General features: G+C 34.0%; 1 protein-coding gene across 6 annotated transcripts in view; it reads right to left on the bottom strand.

The window, feature by feature from the left end:
* Positions 1–23,777, bottom strand: part of LOC134541497 (dnaJ homolog subfamily C member 17-like) — a 210,725-nt gene that overhangs the window by 123,239 nt on the left and 63,709 nt on the right. For 5 of the 6 annotated variants that reach the window (XM_063384987.1, XM_063384992.1, XM_063384991.1 and 2 more), the window contains one exon: positions 16,281–16,496. In XM_063384987.1, coding sequence (XP_063241057.1) covers positions 16,281–16,496 — 216 coding nt within the window. Of the gene's footprint in view, positions 1–1,427; positions 13,108–16,280; positions 16,497–23,777 lie in introns of those variants that run through there. The other variant, XR_010076645.1, reaches the window with a different exon arrangement.

Below are 23,777 nucleotides of genomic sequence, written 5' to 3'. Positions count from 1 at the left end.
CGTTTCTTCGGCCTCCTCTCTCGTTCTCCCTCTACACCCCATTCTTCCCCCTCCCCTCCCGCAGGCAGCGCTAGCCGGCGGGAGCTCCATCGGACCACCTGGTTCCGACAAGCGCCGCCCTCAGCGCCACGTCGCGGGGACATTCTTCCCGGCGGCGAGAGTTTTACACGCAGCACTAGAACTGTCACTCCAGATGGCGTGTTTTGAGTTGGATCGTATCAAAAACAAAAGGATATGAAAATATATACATAACTCAATAGTGTTCTGCCAATTATGTTTTCATTTTCATTTAAATATATTCTTTAAATCGCTCCTGAAGTAGTCCAGCAAAGATGAATGGAAATTGTCAATATTAAACTGTAATTTTGACTATGAAAAAAAATTTTTCTTACTTTTATAGGAGCATAAACCTATTCGTACACTCGTTTCTTGAACTATACTTAAGTTTAACATAATTATGGGTTTTCTAAATAATTCTGGCTTGGAATAAAAATAAATGCATTTAAAATGACATAACTCAGTAAAAAAAGTTTATTAAAAAAGATCCTAGGTATATTATGTCTTAAAAAGAAGCATGAAAAATAAATATGTACAGTTAAATTAGTTTTGTCGTAATATTTTCCATACACCAATCGCCTTAATGCATAAAGGTATTTTATTAAAAAATATATAATTTTTGAATTTAATTGACTACAGAAATTAATGATGGGAAATATTTAAGTTTTAAAGGCTTTTTTGCGAGTAACCTAGTCATGTATGGGCTTTTGTTTATAAAACCACAAAACACCGAAATCCTTTATTGGATATAGCGCACAACGTTTGTCAATGTTGATACGTTTTCCCGTGTACCACGAAAAAATTTTGCCAACATAATGCACATTTATCTCAAACATTTTCATATACCTAATTACAAGTTTTTTCACAAAACGTCTATTCTGGATCACATTGAAGTTTTTCTCCGCAATACGCTACTCGATTGTCCACTGTTCATATTATAAACAAGTCGTATTCGAGTGGTCTCGGTAGGCTACGTATAGCCAAAAATGGTGATAAGTTTGGTGAAAATAAAAAATAGTTTTCCCTGCATAGTTAAAGAATGGGCGAACGCGTGTACATTTAATGTTATCAAAATTAAACATAAATTACCGCCACACAAATATGTATGTCAGGGTGTCTACAGGCAACAGAAAAATTAATTTGGTGACTTTTTGGTGACCTTTTGGTGACCTTTTCAAGAAAAGTTGATACTTCGAATTACACGTTTCATTTTTAGGTAAAAAGTTTTCAGAAACGTTTCACATTATACCACACAGAAAAAAGGAATATTTTTAATGCAACTTATTGACTATGTAATAACATACACTATTGAAAATAACGAAAAAGCAACAAAATATACTAAAAAATATTACACAGTTTTATGTGCTTACCTTTTAATAGTCCCGGGTGTTAGCAGTTGTTATACAAGACCACAATTTCAACACTGGCCAAAAAACACTGACAGTTAATATTTAAATTTGTAGGCCTATGTGTTTCTGCACTGTGGATATGGATAAAAACATAATTCATAATTTTAAGCCTGCTTTTTCAAAAATGTTATCCTATCCTCCATGCTGGTCATTTCCTCCTTATGCATTTCTAACATCCTGCGTTTTGTAGCTTGCAGTTCCTTCAGTTCTGACTTGGCTTTCCTCTTTGATTCTACTTCCTCATCTTTCTTCATGTTTTTCATCCTGAGTGCTTCCTGTCTCCTGGCAGATGCATTCCTTACAGAATGGATCATTTTTTTAGTGATTTGGACATTTTTAACTCCACCTTCTGAATGAACAGAATCATACACACATCTCTGTGCTATCAAAGAGGCTTCCGACAAGTTTTCTACCAGACATTCTCTGTTCACTGAAAACCCCCTCTCAACTGCAGCATTGCCATGAAACATAACTAAAATCTTCTTGCAAAACTGAATCAGGGCAGCATTGTCCACCTTCGCCATAGAAATTAATTCCAAAACAAGGGCATCCAATTTTTGAGACCTCCAATCATATGTCTCTATAGCATCTTTAACAGCTGCATTGTCACAAACAATCAAGTAATCTCGTTTGATGCAGTCTGCTACATGTGGAGCCATGTGTCCATTTGACACAAAAATGTCTAATGCAGTGGTAATGCGTGAGTTTCTTAATAGACTACTTCTGATGACTTCAGGCGATAAACAGGATGCTCCTTTAACAATTTTACATTTGAGTGGAGACTTCACAGTAAACTTTGAAAATATATGTTGTAAGTAACACCTGCATTCATTTCTAAACAACAACACTACAACCTCTTTAAGGTCTTTGCATGCTGCTTTGGCACCAAATCCTATATCTATATTGCTCACAGCTTTCAAGACATCTGAATTGTATACATCAACATTTGTCAGCTGAACACCCGATTTGATGTCTTCTACCACATTTTTCTTCAAGATGCAAGTGCCAATGCCTATCAAGAGAGACAACGTATCTTGATAGAGCAGCGGAAATAAAGCATCATTGGACTGGAATTTCGTTAGAAAAGGCTCTAGCTGCAATGAAACTGATAGAAGAAATTCCAACTTTGCAAACAATAGCTTATCTTTCAAGGCTTCTTTCACTCTTACATAACACTGAGAATTCGGGGGATTTTTCTCTACTGCACTGACATATTTCACAAGTGATGGAAACATCTCAATGGCTCTTTGAAGTACTCTTGAATTTTCAACCCATTTAACTTGGCAGAACTTGAGTGGGAAAACTTCAGAAGCAGTCTTCAGAGTGTATTCAGCTCTTCTAACCGGAAAATCCCTGAACAGATAGTACACAGATCGCAAAAATTCATGTATTTTCCATCCTACTGTAGTGTGTGCTGTTTTATAAGCCCCTTGCACAACATGTAAAGGGCATGTTCCAGTATCAAAAGGCTTTCCATTTCCATCCAGCTCGTTACCAATACTGTCTTGCAAGTCACGTAAAAACTTTAAGTTCACGTTAGGCCCATCAACAGATACTTGCAAAATGTGATTTAGGGGCAAACCTAGATTGGCCATAGTAGTTGTGAAAGTTTCCAACAAATCTTTTGCTGTTGCTCGTTGAAGAAATGTTGATGTCAGGTACTTGGTCACAACTGCATTGCAATCTTCATCCCAGAAACGTACAATCAGATCCATTTGACCTTTCTGACTAATTTTATTTAAACTTTCATCTAGGGAAATAGCAAAAAAATTTGCATTTTTTACTTCATCTACAAGTTTACTTTGAAAATAAGGTCCAAGACCATAAGTAATAACATAGGACAATTTGTCCTTTTGCATCATGAAATTTTTTGCAATCAAACTATCGGGGAACATGTACGGAAACAGTTCAGAACTTGATCCTGAGCCACGTGAAGACCCATGAGTAACTACTTTATTTAAAGCCCAAACAATTTCTGCCTTTGCTACGTCATCCTTCAAAATGAAATTGCCTAGGCCTATGCCAGAAGTACCTGCACATTCAGTTCTTTTAGTATCACTATTAGTTGTTCCGCTAGAACAGTCATTCTGTGTTTCAGTGTTCATTGGTGAAGTGCCTGTTGCCAACACAGATGGAGCATCATTTTTCTTAGAAAATTGCAGTAATGTTTGCTTACCTTTAGAGATTTCCAGGAGTTTCTGAACATGTTTTTTCCCCTTTTCATGAACTTTAACACAGTATACACCACCATGGGAAATACCAAAGTCGCTTCTACAAATAGTGCAATAAGCTTTGTATTGTGACTTTTCTACAGGCCTAAGCCAAGACGTCCAATTTCCTTCTATTGCGCAAGGCATTTAGAACCACTGATCTTGGAAACTGCACTTTCCAGGCATTTCTTTTATATTTCACACATATATATACATAAACACGTGAAGACGTGTCAATCAGAATTTCCAGAACTTAAGTAAATAATTAACTGTAACTTTTTGTTACAACAAACTCTTCCATGTTCCTAAATAGCACATGATACATAAAAGTCAAGAAATATTTTGCACCAATTACAGAAAACACCTTTTGGCCGATCTATATTTAGTACCACGTGCTAAAACGTTGCAGTGGCGATTAATTAGAAAAGCACACATCGATTTACTGGTAAATAACGCACGGAACGTTTTTACTATAAACTCAGTTAACTGGCACACAAACGAAAACGTTTTCTTTCCGGTTTTATATTCACAAGAATTACAACTACATGACGTTATAATTAGTAAAATCCACGCCACTTTACACAACACAAGTCGGCAGCCATTACAAATCTACGTACAAATCCAAACATCCGTGTTTCGAAGACAAAGGAAACAGCAAACAGGAAAGCACTATCGACAGGGTGGCCAGCAAGTCAGTATAAAAAAATTCCCTGACTTTTCCCTGACTTTTCCAGGTCTTAAAGAAAATTCCCTGACCACTATAAAATACAAAAATTTTACACGATATAGTGTAGGCCTATCAATGCAGCTACTTAAAATGCATTAATTTCTCTGCAAAGATACAAAAATAACCATGTGGCAACTATGCTAAGACAGAATTACTGAAATTTTTAAATTATATGTGAGTAATAAGCAACATGTAATAAATTTACTCAATGGAAAAATTGACAAAAATATGATTATTCACCCTGGCGGCTTCAAACTCTTCACAGCAGTTCACATAAAATAAATTGCACTTTAAAAGTGTGTTTAGTAAGTAGTTTAAACATTTGATCACACATTTGAAGATAGCATGCCTGTTGATGTGATGTTCAACAAAATGACAAGCACAATGTTCTAAATCTGAATAAAGTTGGTATTGTTAATAAATAAATAAAAATGCTGAAGACACAGGTATAATTACTGAAAACTATCCAAAATCTCACTTCTCATGTTTGTTAGCCATAAGTTTCCCACACAGCCATCCTAAATTGTAAAGAAATTACTAGCTGAAAAAACTTGAAACATAGATGTATACACACTTGTTTTCTTTTGTAGCTGCGAACAACAACATATCACTAATTCAAAGACAAAATTTCTTTTTCAATTAGCTCAACTTCCCTCTGTGCATTTAACATAAGTGCAGCTTTTTTTGCCTCGAGCTCCTTTACCAGAGCGGCAGCTTTCCTCTTCTTCAACATTTCCTTTGATAATGCATATTCTGCTTCCTGTTTCTTTTCATTTGCTTCTTTGTACCGAGCATGGGCATTTTTTACAGAATGAATCAGAGGATTGGTGATGGTTAGGGTTGTGCGATTCCATGATTTTCAGTTCGATTCGATTCCGATTCGATTCTCACTTCAAGAGTTGAAATTCGATTCCGATTTCGATTCTTTGGGTAACTTTATCTACATAGTCATTAGTCTGGTAGGGCTAACTAAAAAAAAATTGCATTTATTTTGAACTTTATGTATTTAACTAAAATGAATAAGAAATACATTTCTGGAAGCTTGAACTGGCCACAATTTTCATCCATTACTTATTTTTTTATTTAATCACTTCACCACTGTTTAAAGATGTCAAATGTTACCAACGGTAAAGTCAGCTGCCTCACTGGAGTCGCCGAGATAGTGCGATGCGTGCTGCACTAAGAAGTATAATTTATTAATTAACCTACATTTGCACATTACGTATGCAGCATGGCCTAACCAGTAGGTTTATTTAAATTAAAACCAATAAGTAACATATTTTTCTTTGTTTATTTCAACAAGATCTGTTCCCTTAAAAACGGAAAAAAATACGTAAATATGATTAATTTATTAACTTCACGAAGTTAAACCACACAACAATGATCAGCTTTAATTAAGTTTTGTAAAAGGCAAAAGCATAAACAGTAAACAGTACTTAGATACTGACAGAATGTTACGATTCAGTGATTCGATTCCTTTGTGTCGGCACGCGCGATCTTTGATAAATGGTGGCCTGTCACGGTAGCCTACAACTCACATAGTTTCGGTTCCCTACCACGTTCGTGCAACTTCGTATTTCTCTCAAAAATTGAAATTTAAAAAAATCGAAGGGTTAGGTTAGGTTAGTCACAACATGCTTGTTTTCATTGGAAACTTCTGATTTAGCGGCTGAAGTGGCGTTAATACCAAAACGCAAAACTTCGGAAATCTTCGGAAATTCTTGCAGGCAACCGAAACTATGTGAGTTGTAGACTTCCCGGCATGTCAACTGGTCTACACGTCCGGCACCGCTAAAATATTTTTATGTCGTGAATGTTTTAATGTTGGTTATTCTGTTAACAGAAGACTGTCACAGAATGGCGATCTTTGTAAATGTATCTATGGTTGAACAAGGAACTATTTAAACTGTTAACAGAAAATTGTGCGTTGATGGTTATAAAATTCATTTTAATATGTGTTATTTATTTTTAAAAACAAATAAACCAACAATATTTTTTACCGTGCAACGTGAGAAATGGTCATGAGTAATATGCCGTAAGTAGGCAGAAATAAAAATGTTTGAGTAGATTGTTAAACTATTTCATAAACAAGCAGTTTCGTAAGGTATTTATCTTTGCAAGCCGAAACAGTTAGTGGTTCTGAACGTGTAAATTATATCATACACGATCTTTGAAAAAAAATTAATGTTCGGCCTAACCTATATTTCAAAACGTTATGAAATTTGCTTGAGTGAAAGTGCGCGGCAATTTTGCGAGTTACATTAATGATAATTGACGAATAAATTTATTTCTAGCAATCAGTTAAACGGTAACCGTCAATTTCTTTCTTCGATTTTTTTACTTTTGAAAAATTTGCCAGAATTTTTCGATTCCTAATTTTAGTTTCGGTTCCGGGTTCAAATAGTTGAGGAATCGAATCGAAGTTGAAATTATCGAGTACCCGCACATCCCTAGTGATGGTTAACTTGTTCAAACCTACAACGTTGGTGACAGCATCATACACGACTCTCCTTGCAATCAATTACCACGTTTCCATGTCGGGTTCAAAACGTTTTAAGAACACTTACCGATTCGAAAACGTCCATGGAAACGGGTTCCAAAAGTTATGAGTTTCAAGGATTGAGCAGAGGGAAAAATGGCATGGAAACGGTTAACGTATTGGAAACGGATAGAAAGTAAATATGCACAGCGTTTGTTACCAACGGCAGTTGTTTAAAACACTTTAAAGTGTGTTGTTTAAAAATGACGAGTGTTAGTAGGAATGTGTGGACAACAGAAGTGTTAGTTTTGCTTATCCATTCTATTTTCGTACGGAAAGTATTTCGGACGTAGTAGAATGACAAATCACCTGTTTGTGTTTATTTACTTACGTCTTTATTTATTTCATGTGAGCCAACATAAATTTCAATGTCGCCACCCTTATAACAAGCAAATATATCAAGCAAATCGAAGTCGTTTTTAACTGGATCTAATTATTGCATGGAAACGGGTATCGTACACAAACTAAATTGGATACCCGAAACGTTTTAAACCCGACATGGAAACGTGGTAAATGATTCTTCTTTCATATTCACTATCAAACTTTCAGCATTTACCAAAAAACCTTACTGAGTTAGACAGCAGTTAACATGAAGTGTCAGAGAAATGATAATACCAAGCGCCTAGTGTTTGATTTTAAAAATACCGAACACAAAAACGAAACTAGCAAACCGCCATTTTGGGGTACAGCCTAACTACAAAATCTGTGTAGGAACACATTAAAATGTGGAGAATACTTACGTGATAAAAAAACAATGCGGCGACTTTCCACTTCAATCGGCATTCGCAATTTCGCATATCAATCACATTAACAAAGTATTACATAACCAAGAAGTCAATAACGAATAAGTGCATAGCGACGCTCACGTTTCTCGCAGTTGCGCATTTTACATTTGATTACGATATTTTCGACTGCATTGGGTACCAATCTCAATATCTCACAGTCATGCATTACAATCGATTACGAAAAGTTCGATTGCTCTCAAAGACGTAGTCTGACGTGTTACTAGTTGAACATCACGATACATTTAATAAATACACACGTGCTTTTCAAATCTGGAATGAAGATTTATGTTTAGAAAAGATTTTGAATCGCTAAACACATGACATTTTTCATAAAAGTACATAAACGCAGACTGAATCACCTACAAAAAATTTCCCTGACAGATAAAAAAATTCCCTGACTTTTCCATGACTTTTCCAGGTTTCCTGGAATTCCCTGACTTTTCCCGGTTTTCCCGGTTTTCCCGGTCGCTGGCCACCCTGATCGATTAGAAGATATCAACGTCTGCTTCCGCGAGACTATTGATGCGCATATGTCGATTTCTACACCCGCAAACTATCGATTTGTATCGAAACGTTACATACGACGGGTAAATAAACATTAATCCGTGACTTCCACAACAATTGCGCCACTTTTTCGGTACTTCCGTGACCAGCGCTTCATTTTAGTTACTTTTTGGTGACTTCCGTGACTTCCGTGACCTGTAGACACCCTGGTTTGTACATTATAGCAGCAAATTCAATATTTTTAGAGTAAGGTTCGTAAGACTACCACTAGATAGAACTCTGGACTAAATTTTTCCATAGAAAGTGAGAAAATTTTGTTCCAGCTTTAGCAACTGTGATACTAAATGATACGTAGTGATCTTTGATGCGCCAGACTCGTTATTTTTTCGTTTATTTACTTTTGACGGTAAAAAGAATTTCGTGTTATTAAGCTGCAAATGTGCTTCAATAAGAAATACATACATAAATAAGGGTGAAAAAAGGGTGAAAATGCGGTAAAAAACGTAAGGCATTATCTCCATTATCTGTGCGAGATAAATGGGACATTATTGAAAAGGTTGGGAATTGCAACATCCACATTAAGTACAATATTAAACAAGCTGAATAATCTTCTTTCTCAAGCTGCGAATACGTCACAGAGCATTAAATGCCTGAAAAAAGGAAAATACGCCGACACAGAATAAATAAGGGATATCAGAAGCGAACTCCACTGGCCAATCACGAACTCGACCGCGTGGACGGCCGCCATGTTCTAACTGCGTTTCCAACGTATTCGTGTGCTTAGTGTATAAGAGCGACAGATTGTTTTGGAATAATATTGTGGTGATTTTGTGCAATCGGATTTACTACTAAGATTCGTAGGAAAGTAAATATGTCTGCAAGAATTTCCATTCAAATTTTTTTAATGACTTGATTCTTGGAAGAATGTAAAAACGTAAATAGCCTCGCGGGACAACGTGCTGTTAAGCATTTAATTGTTCGAACAACCGGAGGCAAGCTAAGAAAAGAAGTGTCACCAAGTGTTTGTTGTGTTAATGCTCAAGATTACCGCCATCTGAATGTTCCAGAGCAGAATGCGTTAGTTTACATTAGTGGCTATCTTATGTCTAAAGCTCTCATTCGACATTTTTGTGGAGTACCTATGTGAAAACTATGCACGTGCTAATGCCATTCTCACTGACAGTTCACAGTTGTTAGGTTACTTCAGAGCATATTAAAGTAATCGTGGAGATTTTGGAGCTTTCATGATGCCTTGTGAAGATTTTGTTAGTTTCATTGTTAAACTTGATGAATTGTTCCAGCTGTTGTTTGAGAAACATAAGACACATGTAATTGCACACAACAATTTTACAAGCATTTGAGCTTGTTGACTTCTGCCATCCTTGCCCCAGTTTTCCATAATTATTTACTATGAAGCTATTTTTAAGAATGAAGATATACCATTCTGTGAAACTGTACAACAGAGAAATATATTTCGAACGACTTCAGAAGAGAAGAAACAGGAAAGCCAATAAAGTTTTACACAGGTAATTGTGCTTCAACAAGTGTGTGTGTGTGTGTGTGTGTACTCTTGGATTACAGGTAAATGGCAAACAGTGCAAATTACAGTACAGTTAATTTTTCTCTGGTTAATCCAATTTCTGTTACTCTACTGTATTCTATTGTATTGCATCATTGTTAGATTCTCATGAGATACGTTTTGTCTTTAAAATTTTGAACACTAGTAGCAAATCACAGTTAGTTCTGCATCTTCTTAGTATATAAATATGTAAACATGGTACCCTATATTTATGTAGTTTCTGCATTTATGCCAAGTGATTGTTGCACTTTATTTGTTACTGCATCAACAGTGGTAATTCAGTTTGTGTTGGTATTTTTGTTTACAGTGATTTTCTTAGCAGTAATTTTGACTTAATTTTTTTTATGGAAAAGTCCTTGTGCAAGATTTTTACAAATGTCCATTTTATTTGCTACGTATTTATTATTATACAGATGGCAGTGAAAGGTATGTCTCTTATTCCCTCTCATAGGGTTTTAGGATACATAAGATATAAAATTTCATTTTGAATTGTTTTTAAATTATTTTGACTTAATTTTAAAAAAAGTTCTAAGGATACAAAAATATGTGATAATATGTGGTGATTTCAATATAAATTGTAATGAGGAAAATAACACAAACAATAAATGTTTTTGTCTACTTAGGCAACATGGTATACATAGAACGATACTTACCCCTACAAGAATTGGCAATACAATTAATACATGTATCGATAATATTCTTACTAATATTAGATGTAGCCCTAGTACTTTGTTTGCAGAAACTATTGATACTGCTATTTCTGATCATTTGGCTCAACATATAATATTAAAATTAAGTGACACTGAACTTAGATCTAATCATAATTCCACTACTCATTTACTGAAAAGATTGTTTAAACTTGATACAATAGATATTTTTTGTAATGAGATTGCACTTGTATTGTGGGAAGAAATCTATAACACTTGCAATCCCAATAAGGCATATAACTTGTTTATAAATACATTTTTACTTTATTTTAATCAATACTTTCCCTATTTATGGATAAGCATTAACAATAAGTCCTCTCCTTGGATTAATAGTGATCTTGCCTCTGGATTTGAAATTTTAAATCATTATAAGGAGAAGCTTCTCCGCAAAAAAAATTCATACATTCGAGATGATTATAAAAGATTTAAAAAACAATTTAATAAATCTGTTATAGATGCTAAAAAATTTTATATTGAATATAAACTGTTATCTTCCACCAATAAAAGTAAAACAATGTGGCAAATAATTAATAATGATATGAAATGTTTCAATAATAAACATAACATTTCTTTAATTGATGATGATAATAATACAATCACTGACAGTTTCCAAATTGCTAATAAGTTTAATGCATATTTTACGGAAATTGCAGCCTCTTTAATAAAAAACAATTCAACCATTATAAATACAGGAATATCACCTAGAATACTTGATATTCATTTGCATTTGCATTCAATGTACCTAACACCAGTAGATGAAAATGAAATTACTCAAATAATAAGAGGTATGAAAAATAAAAATTCTGTTGGTCTTGATGATGTTCCTATTTCTGTAATAAAATCATGTGCAGAACACATTAAAAAGCCCTTTGTCTATATATTTAATAAATGCTTAGAAAATGGCATATTTCCTGATAGGCTCAAAATAGCGAAAATTATTCCACTACATAAAAAGGGTGATACTACCTGCATTAATAATTATAGACCAATTGCTTTATTACCAAATTTTTCAAAAATTCTTGAAAAGATTATATTAAAACGGTTGCTTTCATTCTTAAATTGTTATAATATAATTACCAGTAATCAGTATGGTTTTGTTAAAGGCAAGTCAACGGAACAAGCATTGTTCACTTTACTCAATAGTATTTATTCTCATTTAGATAATAAAGTCTTGACAGCTTGCATACTTGTAGTTTTAACCAAAGCATTTGATTGTGTAAGCCATGATATTTTATTAGAAAAATTAAGTAAATATGGTATAAGAGGTGTTGCAAACAATATTATAAAATCTTACTTATCAAATCGTTCACAAATTACTAGTATTAATGTGACTTATAATAATATTACCACTACTTCTAGGTCAACAATTTTGAAAATTGGTATTGGTGTTCCCCAAGGTTCAATTCTCGGTCCACTTTTGTTTTTGCTTTTTATTAATGATTTACCTTTGTTTCTAGATTATGGCCAGACTATCATGTTTGCAGATGATACCTCCATTATAGTAACAGGCCAGACTTTACAGGAACTACAAAAAAGAATTTCCATAACCCTCAACCAAATGCAAACTTGGTTTACTGATAATAGACTGATTCTAAATATTCAAAAATCTTCTATTATATATTTTAACTCTCAAATAAATATATTAAATAATATTGAAGTGACTATTGACAATAATATTCTTAATACTGTAAAAACAGCAAAATTACTGGGACTGAATCTTGATGAGAATCTAAATTGGAATAATCATATATCTTTTCTATGTCGTAGACTTAGTTCTCTTTGTTTTGCCATAAAAACTATTAATACTGTAACTTCACATAAAGCAGTAATGGCTATGTATTATGCAAACATATATTCAATAATGAGATATGGTGTTATTTTTTGGGGAAATTCCTTAAATTGGCTAAAGATATTTAAGCTTCAAAAACGTGTTATTAAAATTATTTATAATCTTAGTAAGACAGATTCTTGTAGGCCTATTTTCCTGAATAACAAACTCTTAACATTTCCAGCCATTTATATATATTCGGTTGTCATTTATGTAATTCAAAATATTAAGTATGTAAAGAATAATGAAATACATAATCACTTTACCAGATCCATTTATAAGAATCATATTCCTTTTCATTCAACAAAAAATACGAATTGAACCCTTTTTACATGGGCCTTAAACTAATAAATGTTCTACCGATATCCCTGTTAAATACAGCATCCCAATCACATACCATATTTAAACGACATCTCAAAGATTACCTACTACGAATAGCTCCATACTCTGTCAATGAATTCCTCAGTGCATCTACATAAATTGCTGCATTGTTTTATATTATCATTTTTTATTGTATCATATATAGAGACACGGAAATTTCGCGAATCGCGATATCGCGAAATAACACCGCAATTTACCTTAATTCGCGACAAAACACCGAAATCGCACAGCATCGAGAAATAAAACTGATAATAATGAATTAGACCACCCATGCAAGACATCGCGAAAAACAAGTAAACACGACGTTGACGGCACATCGCCATTTTTCTAAGTTTCAACATGGCCGCTTTGTAGTAATGAAAGTAAATAATGATTTACAGTATTCCCGTCACGTAATCATTACAATTTGAAACGAAAGCAGTAATTGCAATCATAAACTAATTAAAAAGAGAAAAATGTACCTGAGCATCAACACAAAGTTAATAAAAAATACCGGCGATGTTTTCAACACAATATAGCTGCCATGATTTTCAACCCGCTGTATTTACACATTAATCTTGTAGAGAAATATAAAATTTTAATTCTTCCTTTCATGTTGAACAGTTAACAACCTCATGCTTTCAACTACGTTTGACTGGCTTGGCAACCTACTCGTTAGAGCTGTAGGTGTAGCAAACCGTATGTATTCGGTACTGACTGAGTAACGGGTGCGCCATCTAGTTTCGAGTAACGAAACGTTACACACGGCTGGATTTCGTTACTCGCATTTTTCGTATGTTTTATGCATGCGCGCGCATATTCGATGAATTTACGTTACAAAGAACGATGTTTGTTTATTAAGTATAATATGGAAATTTGTCGTCCAAGTTTTTTACTGTTTATAAGAAAGTATTTTTTTACAAATTAGAAATATGTATGTTTTTGTTATTTATTATCGCGTATTTTCATGTTTTTTGTTGTTTTTATCTTAAAAGAGATAATATAATAAAACCGCTCTAATGAGATTTAATTGTTTCTTGGTTAACAAAAACTGTTAATTATCAAATATTGTTAATTGTTTATATTCTATTTATTATTATTTACGTGACGTCATACTGTACGCGTACGCAATACGACTCGATTCGTTGCTGCAACATAACATTGCATGTTATGCGGTATCAGAAGTAACGAGTAACGTAGCGACACGATAGTAACGAGTACTAATTGTTATAGTAACGAATACATACGGGTACACTTTTTTTCGTTACTTTTACACCTCTACTACTCGTAAACATGAACACATGGCACTACGCCGATTGATAAGCAAAATCAGTGACCTTTAACTGCCGTAACTACACTTCTCAGCAAATGCAATACGACCGCAGAGCAAGTGAATACGGCGTCAACGGGACAAAGAACAGCAGCAAGAAATATTAAAAGAATACTAAGTTGAGACATGCCGTGCCGAGGCAGCGCGCTAGGCGACACCGGGCCGTGCTGAGGCAGCGCGCTAGGCGACACCGGGCCGTGCCGAGGCAGCGCGCTAGGCGACACCGGGCCGTGCCGAGGCAGCGCGCTAGGCGGCACCGGGCCGTGCCGAGCTGTTTCAAGCCTACAATTTTTATTTGCCAATAGTGTTGACTTTAGAGTGCAGTATACGAGTATACGCCGTGCCACTATTATTTAGCCAAGCAAAACTTGTAGGTCATAAAACCATTCTCAAAAGTTAAAGTAAACATGAAAAACCAAAACAGCGAAATAAAACCGAAATTTGATTTTTTCAAAACGAAATTTAAGGAAAAATAAAACCATTTTTACGGGACTCTAATCATATATTATTGTGTTATAATGTATTTTTTTTTTATATTGTTTTGTTAGTGTATTATGATGTTGTATTTTATTTATAATGTTGCTGACAAAACCTGGACATATGTACTGTCAAATATAGGATGATAATAAATGAAATGAAAAATTAAAATGAAATAAAAAAAAATTATTTCACTTTAAATTGTGAATGTAAAATTATTACCATGTATCTTGTATTTATAACATGTACCAAATGTAAAACAGCCCAGAGATGAATTTAGGATTAATAAATAAATAAAAATTAATCAGTAAATTATTTGTGTAACTATCTGAACTAAAAAAAAACTCCCTATCCTCCCCACATCCACCCTAAGAATCTTACCTGTACAGTTCCTGTAAGCATGTAATTATATTCAAGACATTCTATGAAAATAAATAAGGTAGGTATTGGAAAGAATTCTGCTGTTGGAAGCTTTTTTAATTGCCAAAATGTGAGGACTTTTCTTTAGTTTTAAGTCTTTCGTGAGACTTTTGTAACAGAGGCCTACACTTGGTACACAAATTGGTTACCTATATCAAACTGATGTGATTGGATCACGAAGAAATGGACAAATACCTTTTTATTAATTTGCAATGTAAGTAGGCCTACTTATGTTTATCTCATTTTTATGTTGTGAAAACAGCAGATGCCAGTTTTCCTATAGTAGGGTTTCATCAAGCCAATCATTTATTATAACTTACACTTTCAATACGAAGCTGCGTGATATCTACTATATAAATACCACTAAACTAATTAGTAGGCCTACATTTACTATAAACAAACGACTAAATGCATAACCCATTTATAGCAGTGCTAACCTTGAATCACGAACATGTGTTCTGTTGCCAAACTAAAACATGCATTTCTATATATATGCGTTTACCATTAAAATTTCCGATGAATTTTGAATACGTATTAATAAATTAGTAGCATTTTATGTCTTATTTTCTCGAAATCCTACACTTCGTAAATTGACATAACAATAAAATACCTGTCGCGCACTGCACAACTATTGCAACCACCCAAAAAAACAAACACTATTACTCGTGCAAAACCACATTTAATAGATAAAAAGGACTTGTCTTCCATCAGAACAGGTGATTATTCGGGTAAAATAACCAGTCAGCATCAGCTACGCAGGTTAATAAAATAACAAGTTTAAGAACAAAATTTTATCATTTCCTTAAAAAACGTTTTTCTATTACGAACCGTAAGTTTCGGCGTGTTTATGAAATTGTTTTTAATTATCTCAATCGCAAAGAAAAAACATATTTGACGATAAACATTTCACACGAAAGTACATTGTCATATATGGGTTGTTTACCTCGGGAACGCAGTTACAATATGGCGGACATAACTAGCCAATCAGCGCCCGAGTTCGCTGACATCAAAGGCGCCGACTCGCTAGTTCGCTTCTGATGTCCTTATTTATTCTGTGACGCCGATGTCGAAGAACCATTAATAGAAAGTTTGTACATGTGTAGTGCATTAAAAATAATATCTGCATTTGCTCATAAAACTTGCTTTGAGTATTTTCATTTGTTCTTTTCTTGGCTTAGGCCTATGTGTAGTTAAGATTTTGCTTTTGAGTATGTATTGCCAATATAAAAGTTTTCCCTCTATAGTGAACATATAAACTACTCCCTTCAGATTCATTATAACAGGGTTCTACTGTATGTGCATTAACATGAAGTGGCGAGGTAGCAGTCTGGGGAGAAGAGTGACTGACCTTGGAGAAGATGGTGTGCAGAGTAGTGTAGTCGTACCCTCCGTTGCTGGGGTCGTCTCTGGCTGCTCTCCAGGTGACCCGCAGCCGGCTTCCCTCTGCCTCGAGCGTCTGCGCAGCCTCCTTCACCCTGGCCTCATGCAGCAGCTGCTGCCGCACCGCCTCCTGCTCCTCCTTCACCTGGCGCGAGCCCTCCTTGCGCAGCCGCTCCACCTCCGCCTGCCACACCCGTCCCGGCCCCATGCATCTCTCGTGCAGCACCAGAAACACTGAATGACACACCACACTTCCCACTGCCGGCCACACCCGTCCCGGCTCGCTCTCCTGCCTCCGCCTCATGCATCTCTCATGCAGCACCTGAAACAATGACTGACACACCACACTTCCCAAAATGTCTGCTCTACTTTACCAAACCTTGGGACTATAAAAATTAATTTAACCTTGAACAATCTCGAGGGAAAAAAACTTTTTTAGATTAACCTTGAAAAAATTGCTCTTTAGTTTGCGGTAACAATATATACTTAAAAGTATTTAATCTGGTACACGTTCATCATATTCTGTAGCCGGCCTCAATCAGGCTGTTAGAGTTCTTTTTTTTTTTTCAGTTGGATTCCATCAGTTGACTCTGGCTGTCAGGTTGCCATACTGTGCTGCCAACATTTTTCATTCGCTCAGCATTTATCAACAGTGTTTTCATTTCAGTACAGTTTTTTTTACATTTTTACATTTGGTATTCCTACTAAAACTATGTATCTTGATATTCGATACGCCAGCAAAATCACAATTCTAGCATGATAAAGTTCCCAAACCTGCCAGATCAAAGATTGTTAACTGTGCAAAAAAAAATGTGAGCAAGTCTTTCAGTACTTGCCAGTGATATGTACCTAAACATGTAACCTTCGTAACAAGCAAATTCATGTGTTCTCATGTTGAAAAAAAAACTTATAAAACGAAACATACATGAAATTCAACTTACAAATTCTTTAAAATAATGCCACGTGTGATAAATATACCAAAGTATTCATTTTAGGGAAAAACTGAAAAAAAAAAATCTTGCCTTTTTAAACCTAGCTATAATTCTGTTTAACATGATGGTATTACTAATTTAGTAATTTCTCAAGGCTAGCCAAACAACAGGAGTACCAAACGTGTTGCACGTAAATGCCTCAACGCTGAACCTGTCACATTTCCCCCTACATTGGAAATTTTATCGCCTGCGTTTTTGAGGTTACTTCTTTGGAGGTGTTGAGGGTGAAATTTAATAAGCACCAGAAATGCAATGCAATAAGCAGGCATTACATAACCAAAATTTAACATGTCGAAAGGCCAATGTGCATGCATGCAGAAACTGTGCTGATTAAGTCCCCTAGTGACAACAACGTTCTTAAGTGCTCTATTTACAGTCTCAGCATGTTTGTTTGCAAACTGTATTTTTGTTTTTAAACAGTATTTAACAATTTTTCATAGATGTTGACACTATAAATTATATTTAAATTATTATTTTATGAACATTTTTAGTCATTAAACTCAGTTTACTTTTGATTTCTCAGACGGTGTTTCGTGATTGAATAAGGCTTGCCGGCACCTATAGCGAAGCGCCTGGCGTTGAGGATGATGGGAACTCGGAACGTTTCTACCGCTTGGTCCAGTGAGACTGCCCATCAGGAGGTCCTGGCGGCAGTGATGATTTAAAGTGTAATTCGCGTGTGCAGGCGCGATCGCAGTATTGTATTGAACCGCTATACACCCACAAAAATTTAATGGTAAAAATCGTAGCAAAATTCTACCGTAAATGCCTAACTGGTCCAGAGATAGCACCAGGTAGGCCTTGGAAAGGTCCGGTGTGGCAAAAATTAGTGACGCCAATGCATTTTAGGCTCTTTTGCACTACAGTAACTGTGTGATTTGTTGTTCATTACATGGCCAATAGTGCAAGTTATTAAATGTAAATGTTGCTTTATGCCCTTTGGCTTTATTAATAATGTAATCAACATATATACATATGCAGAAAAATCTAAACAATCATGGCTAGTAGTCCAGAGTGTACTGTTTTTTGTAATACCTATTTTGAACTAGCTTGGATACCATACTTATACTTATACTTATACTTATACTTATACTTATTTATTTGAAAACTGTGAGATTTAAAGTGAAACATAAACGTTTGGTAGCTAACTGTGCCCAACCTATTCAGGGAGATTTTTGCCTCTTATTTTTTATTTGTCTTAACCATTTTATTTTCTGAGAGAAATAAGATATTGGTCTATGGCATAAATGAGTGTTATTATTTTTGAATTAACAGTAATTAAAATCTGGCATTTATTTTCCAACATAATTTTGTTGTCATTGTGTTCTCCACCCACCATTACAGAGTCAAAGTGTTTTTGTTTTACTATCCACAGTTTATTGAATTTTTCTTATTACACATATTACAGTGTTTTCAGATTGATGAAAAGAGGTCACACACATACCACCTTTTCAGAGTGTCACTACGGCATATATATATATATATATATATATATATATATATATATATATATATATATATATATATATATATATATATATATCCTCATTTTACATCAGAGCCATGTGTGGTAACATGCGTACACACACACATGCATGTGTATGTGTGTGTGTGTATGTGTGTGTATATATATATGTGTGTGTATATATATATATGTATGTGTGTGTGTTTATTTATTTATTTATATATATATATATATATATATATATATATATATAAACATTCGTGAACATCAGGGGATGTAAAAAGCGTACTGGTGTGCCAAAGTAAACTTTATTGTTACTAAAACTATCCTGGAATAAATTTTGTAAACTTCTTTAATACTCATAACAAGACTGAGTCACAACTTTAAAAACATGTATAATTTATTAGCCAAGCGAATGCAAAATATACCTTTACATTACGAATACATTTTATGAAAAACCTCTTTATAACAAATTTGTTATCATTGCGGAATATAGATAGGAAGTATTAATTACCTCTATTTAATGAATTTTCTTCAGCTTATAACCTTTACATAACGTATCCTATCAATTATATCCACTTAATTTCCTAAAATTCTTCGTAATACAGTCATTGGTGTTTGATGCTAAGGACTGTAAACACTGCTGTTTGTAATTGTTGTTAGTTTTAAAGTTGCAATGGCTGAGAAACGAAAAAGGTGTTCCTTAACTGTCGCACAGAAACAAAAAATCATTAAGTATGTGGACCATAATCCTACAAAGAAAAATATATTCATTGCCAAAAAGTTAGAAATTCCCACAAGTACATTGGCCACAATTCTAAAGTTTAACGATAAATTTTATGAAGAAAGTGGCTTGCTTGCAAACAGTAAATGATTGAAATTATGTGTATACACAGACGTAGAGCAATGTATTTTGAAATAGTTAAAACAGTGCCGGGACAAAAACGTGGCAATCGGAGGTCCCATTCTTCAGGAAATAGCTCAACAGTTTGCAGTAGAATTGGGACATGCAGAGTTCCGTGCTAGCAACGGGTGACTTCAAAATTTTGAAAAAAAGAAATGAGATTATTTTTTGAAAAATATGTGGATGAAAGTGCAGAAGTAAATGAAGAAGTATGTGATGAGTGGAAAGACAAACTTGCAGAGCAGACTGAGGGATATGACCCCGAAGATATCTTTAATATCGATGAAACAGGACTTTCCTACAAATGTTTACCGGACAAAACCTTATCATTCAAAGGCGACAAGTGTCATGGCGGGAAAAACAGCAAACATCGTTTAACGGTGTTGCTAGGGACCAACTGTACCGGGACATACAAACTTAAACCACTTATCATTGGAAAATACAAAAAACCACGATGTTTTAAAAATGTCAATAATTTGCCAACAGTAAGGCACGGATGATCTGTGATGCTTTTAAGAATTGGCTTAAAAGTCTTGATAAGGAGATCAAGAAAAAAAAGAAGAAAATTCTTATGTTCGTCGACAATTGTACTGCACATGGAGACATTCCCAATCTAACATAAAAATAAAGTACTTGCCTGCAAACACCACTTCGAAACTTCAACCACTAGACAAAGGCATCATTCAAAGCTTCAAAATGCACTATAGGAAGGAAGTTTGCAGACAGTATCTTGCTGATATTGAATACCAAAACCCAACTACAATTGATGTGTTACAAGCCATGTGGATGATTGCAAAGGCTTGGAATCAAGTCAGTGAAAAAACCATCACAAACTGCTTCAAAAAGAGTGGATTTAAAGGTCCATGTGATGAGAAGGATGATGAGAATGATGACCTACCACTCGCAGAACTTGCTAAGACCTGGCCAAGAGTTCAAGAAGAATTCAACCTTCCAGAGACTAAGTTCGAAGAGTTTGTTACCTTTGATGATAATTTAGCTTTTCTGTGGAGAACTCACTGATGCTGAAATTTGTCACATCTGTATTGCCAGTTGCTAATGAAGAAGCGGAAAAAGGTGAGAAAGAAGAGAGTAAAATTAACCAACTTGATTTTACAATAAAAGACGCTTGTAACGCTCTAGATTTAATAAAATGTGTATTTTAAAATAAATAAGAGTTTAAAAAAACACGCTTTTATATAAAATACAACTAAAAAATAGAAAATAAATTTTAAAAATTTAATTTAAAAATAGTGTAAAATAAAAAAAAAGTATTTTATTTAAAAAAAAAACCGGGGGGTGCATGGTGTCAATAGTTATAATTATTTTACTGACAGATATGAGTAGAAGGATTATCATTTTGATAATATCTTAAAAAGCACCCCATGCTTTTTTTAAATAAAATACATTTTTTTTATTTTACACTATTTTTAAATTAAATTTATTAAAATTTATTTTCTATTTTTTAGTTCTATTTTATATAAAAGTGTGTTTTTTAGTTTTTTTTTAAACTCTTATTTATTTTTTACTTTTTAGTTTTGTTTATTTATAAAAGTGTGTTTTTTTAATTTTTTTAAACTGTTATTTGTTCTAATCTACTATTAATTCCGTGATAACTATAAGTAACAGTAATTAATTTACAAATTATTAATGTGTACAGCTGTATTGATAGTCAAATCTCGATTTTAGAAGCCATTCAAAAATTTTAACGTTATCAATATATACAGTGAGACTTAATGGTATAAGGTTATTGACGAACAAGTGATATTGACCAGTCTTACATACTGTACGAAATTAATGCTGTGAAGCAGGAAAGGATGGGAGTTACGGATTAATTATTACGTGAAGCGTTCCACATTTACGTAACAGTAATTTTGGGAAGGATAAGGATTGATAAAGGATGAGGAAATGACCTGCTCAATGAGAGTGTATACAATATGTGAGAAAATTCGGATAGACCGGACTGGGATTCGAACCCAGAGCCTTCCGATGACATGTCGGCTGCTTTACCGTCGGGCGCTCGATGTACGATAAATATGATACAAATGGCCCCACGCCTTTTTCACAATAATACTAGTATTTTTCATTCATTATTGTTTTAAGCTTATTTTAAAAATTATTTCCTCAATTTCTTCCAGGTAAAAATACTTAAACTGTAAGTTTTGCTCTCTATCCAAATATATTTCTGATAAATCATTTGTCAAACTTATCCATATTTTCCGTGTTTGATGTCTTTTATTTAATGAGTTACTGACCTTGGCTTAGTTTGGAGTATTTGTAGCTGCTTGGTGTAGATTTGCAGGTTGGTGTTCGAGTGGAATTTCAAAAATCTGCACATCAGGTGTAGCTATTGAGGTTATGCATAATGGTGTTTGGTTTCCCATCTGCTGTTGGTTTCACAGCAAAATAAAACTTCAATTTTTCCATGTTTCGTGAAATATTTGCAGAAAATGTTGTTTTATAATAATATTTCACTCTTGGTTAATTGGTAAAATGAAACAAAGATGTAATTGTGTTTCTCTATTTAACGAAAGAAACAACATTTAAAGCCCTTATTTCCGGGTTTTTTTATTTTTCATATTTTTACAAATATAGATAATATTCTCTTCAAGAAAGTATATTGCTCACAATAAACATAACCCATTATCACTTTTCATTTAATTAAATGTCACAATATTTAGTAGGCTTTGTTTATATCGCGCCAAAGACAAACTGAAAGAAAAGAGTTCGCACATGAGCGAAATTGTTTTCTTTACAAATACGTTTTTGCTTCATTTTACCAATTATATAAATTGACAAAAATCTAATTTTGCAAATTTATTAATGGAATAATCTTATCAAATTAGTGTATTGTCATTGGTCCTCGATAAATCTACAAAGTTTGAATGAAATCTAGCCGTTTAAAGTGGGTCAAAATCGCACCCAAAAAAGTCTGTTACAAACATACAAACAAACATACAATAAAACATACAGGTGAAGCTAATATAAAGCGTGTAAAAAAAGGTGGTTTAAGTGACAGTGCAGTCAAATCCATCACGGAATTGAATTGTGCTTTGGATATGATAACTAACACCGTTGGTAAGCAGACCACAATTTGTGACTTTTTCTCTAATCAAGAGAGACAAAATGACTACTAAGCTACCATAACCACATTGTTGATTTTCTATGTTTATATGCGAATATTGTTTATTGATTGTGATTTCTATTTGGACATAAAATTGTGTAACTCTTTTGAAATAAAAAATTGTACCTCGTTAAAACTAATCATAGACCAACCTAACCTCATTGTAACGAATTACTTGGTATAACGAATATTTTCTAATTCCCTTCAGTTTCGTTAAATCGAGGTTGCACTGTACATGTATATATTATTTTTGCATAAACGACAGAAATCAGTCTGTAATTTCTTTCTACAAACAAACCTTAACATTACTGAGCTGATTAAAAATTTAATATTAACCACAAAAAATCTAATCAGGAAATTCTTTTATTCAAAATGCTTTCTAATGTATTTATGTAGGTTAACAATTTCTTTTGTCTCTGCTGTATGACAAATGCTGCACCATATCAACATTTCAATGATAAATAAGGATGGTAACATTGTAAATTGTAATGTATATTTTTTAAGGTGTAAATATTTATGTTTATGACTATAAATTATAACATGTAGTATTAAAGGATAGTTGTACATTTATAAAGTTTAGTTTGGCACACCAATATGAGCCCGTTAAAGCCAAAGTGGTGTAAGTCACTTTTTCTGTTATTCTGAGTTATATGTAGTAATGCACCCTACAACCTAAAAATGGTAATGGTGTAAGTCATAGCTTTGTAAAATAATTCACAGATGGCAGCACACATATTACATGACAATGGATTAGAATTATTGTTTTCAGCCAAAGTGGTGTATGTCTGACTTACACCACTATGCTTTACAACAATATGTTTAGACATTTATTTTTTGTTAGTTGTGATACAGACATGAAGTTATATGTTGAATGAGAGTAAGGTTTGTGTTTCGTAAACGATAATATGTATGATTCAGACAAAGACGGGCTAAGTGAATCGGGATCAGAATATATACCATCTGAATCGGAGTTTCAGAATCAG

This window comes from Bacillus rossius (genome assembly GCF_032445375.1).
Source record: "Bacillus rossius redtenbacheri isolate Brsri chromosome 4 unlocalized genomic scaffold, Brsri_v3 Brsri_v3_scf4_1, whole genome shotgun sequence".
NCBI classification, from domain to species: Eukaryota; Metazoa; Arthropoda; class Insecta; order Phasmatodea; family Bacillidae; genus Bacillus; species Bacillus rossius.
Note: the sequence above shows the minus strand (reverse complement) of the source record. Positions and strands in the feature narration are given on the sequence as shown.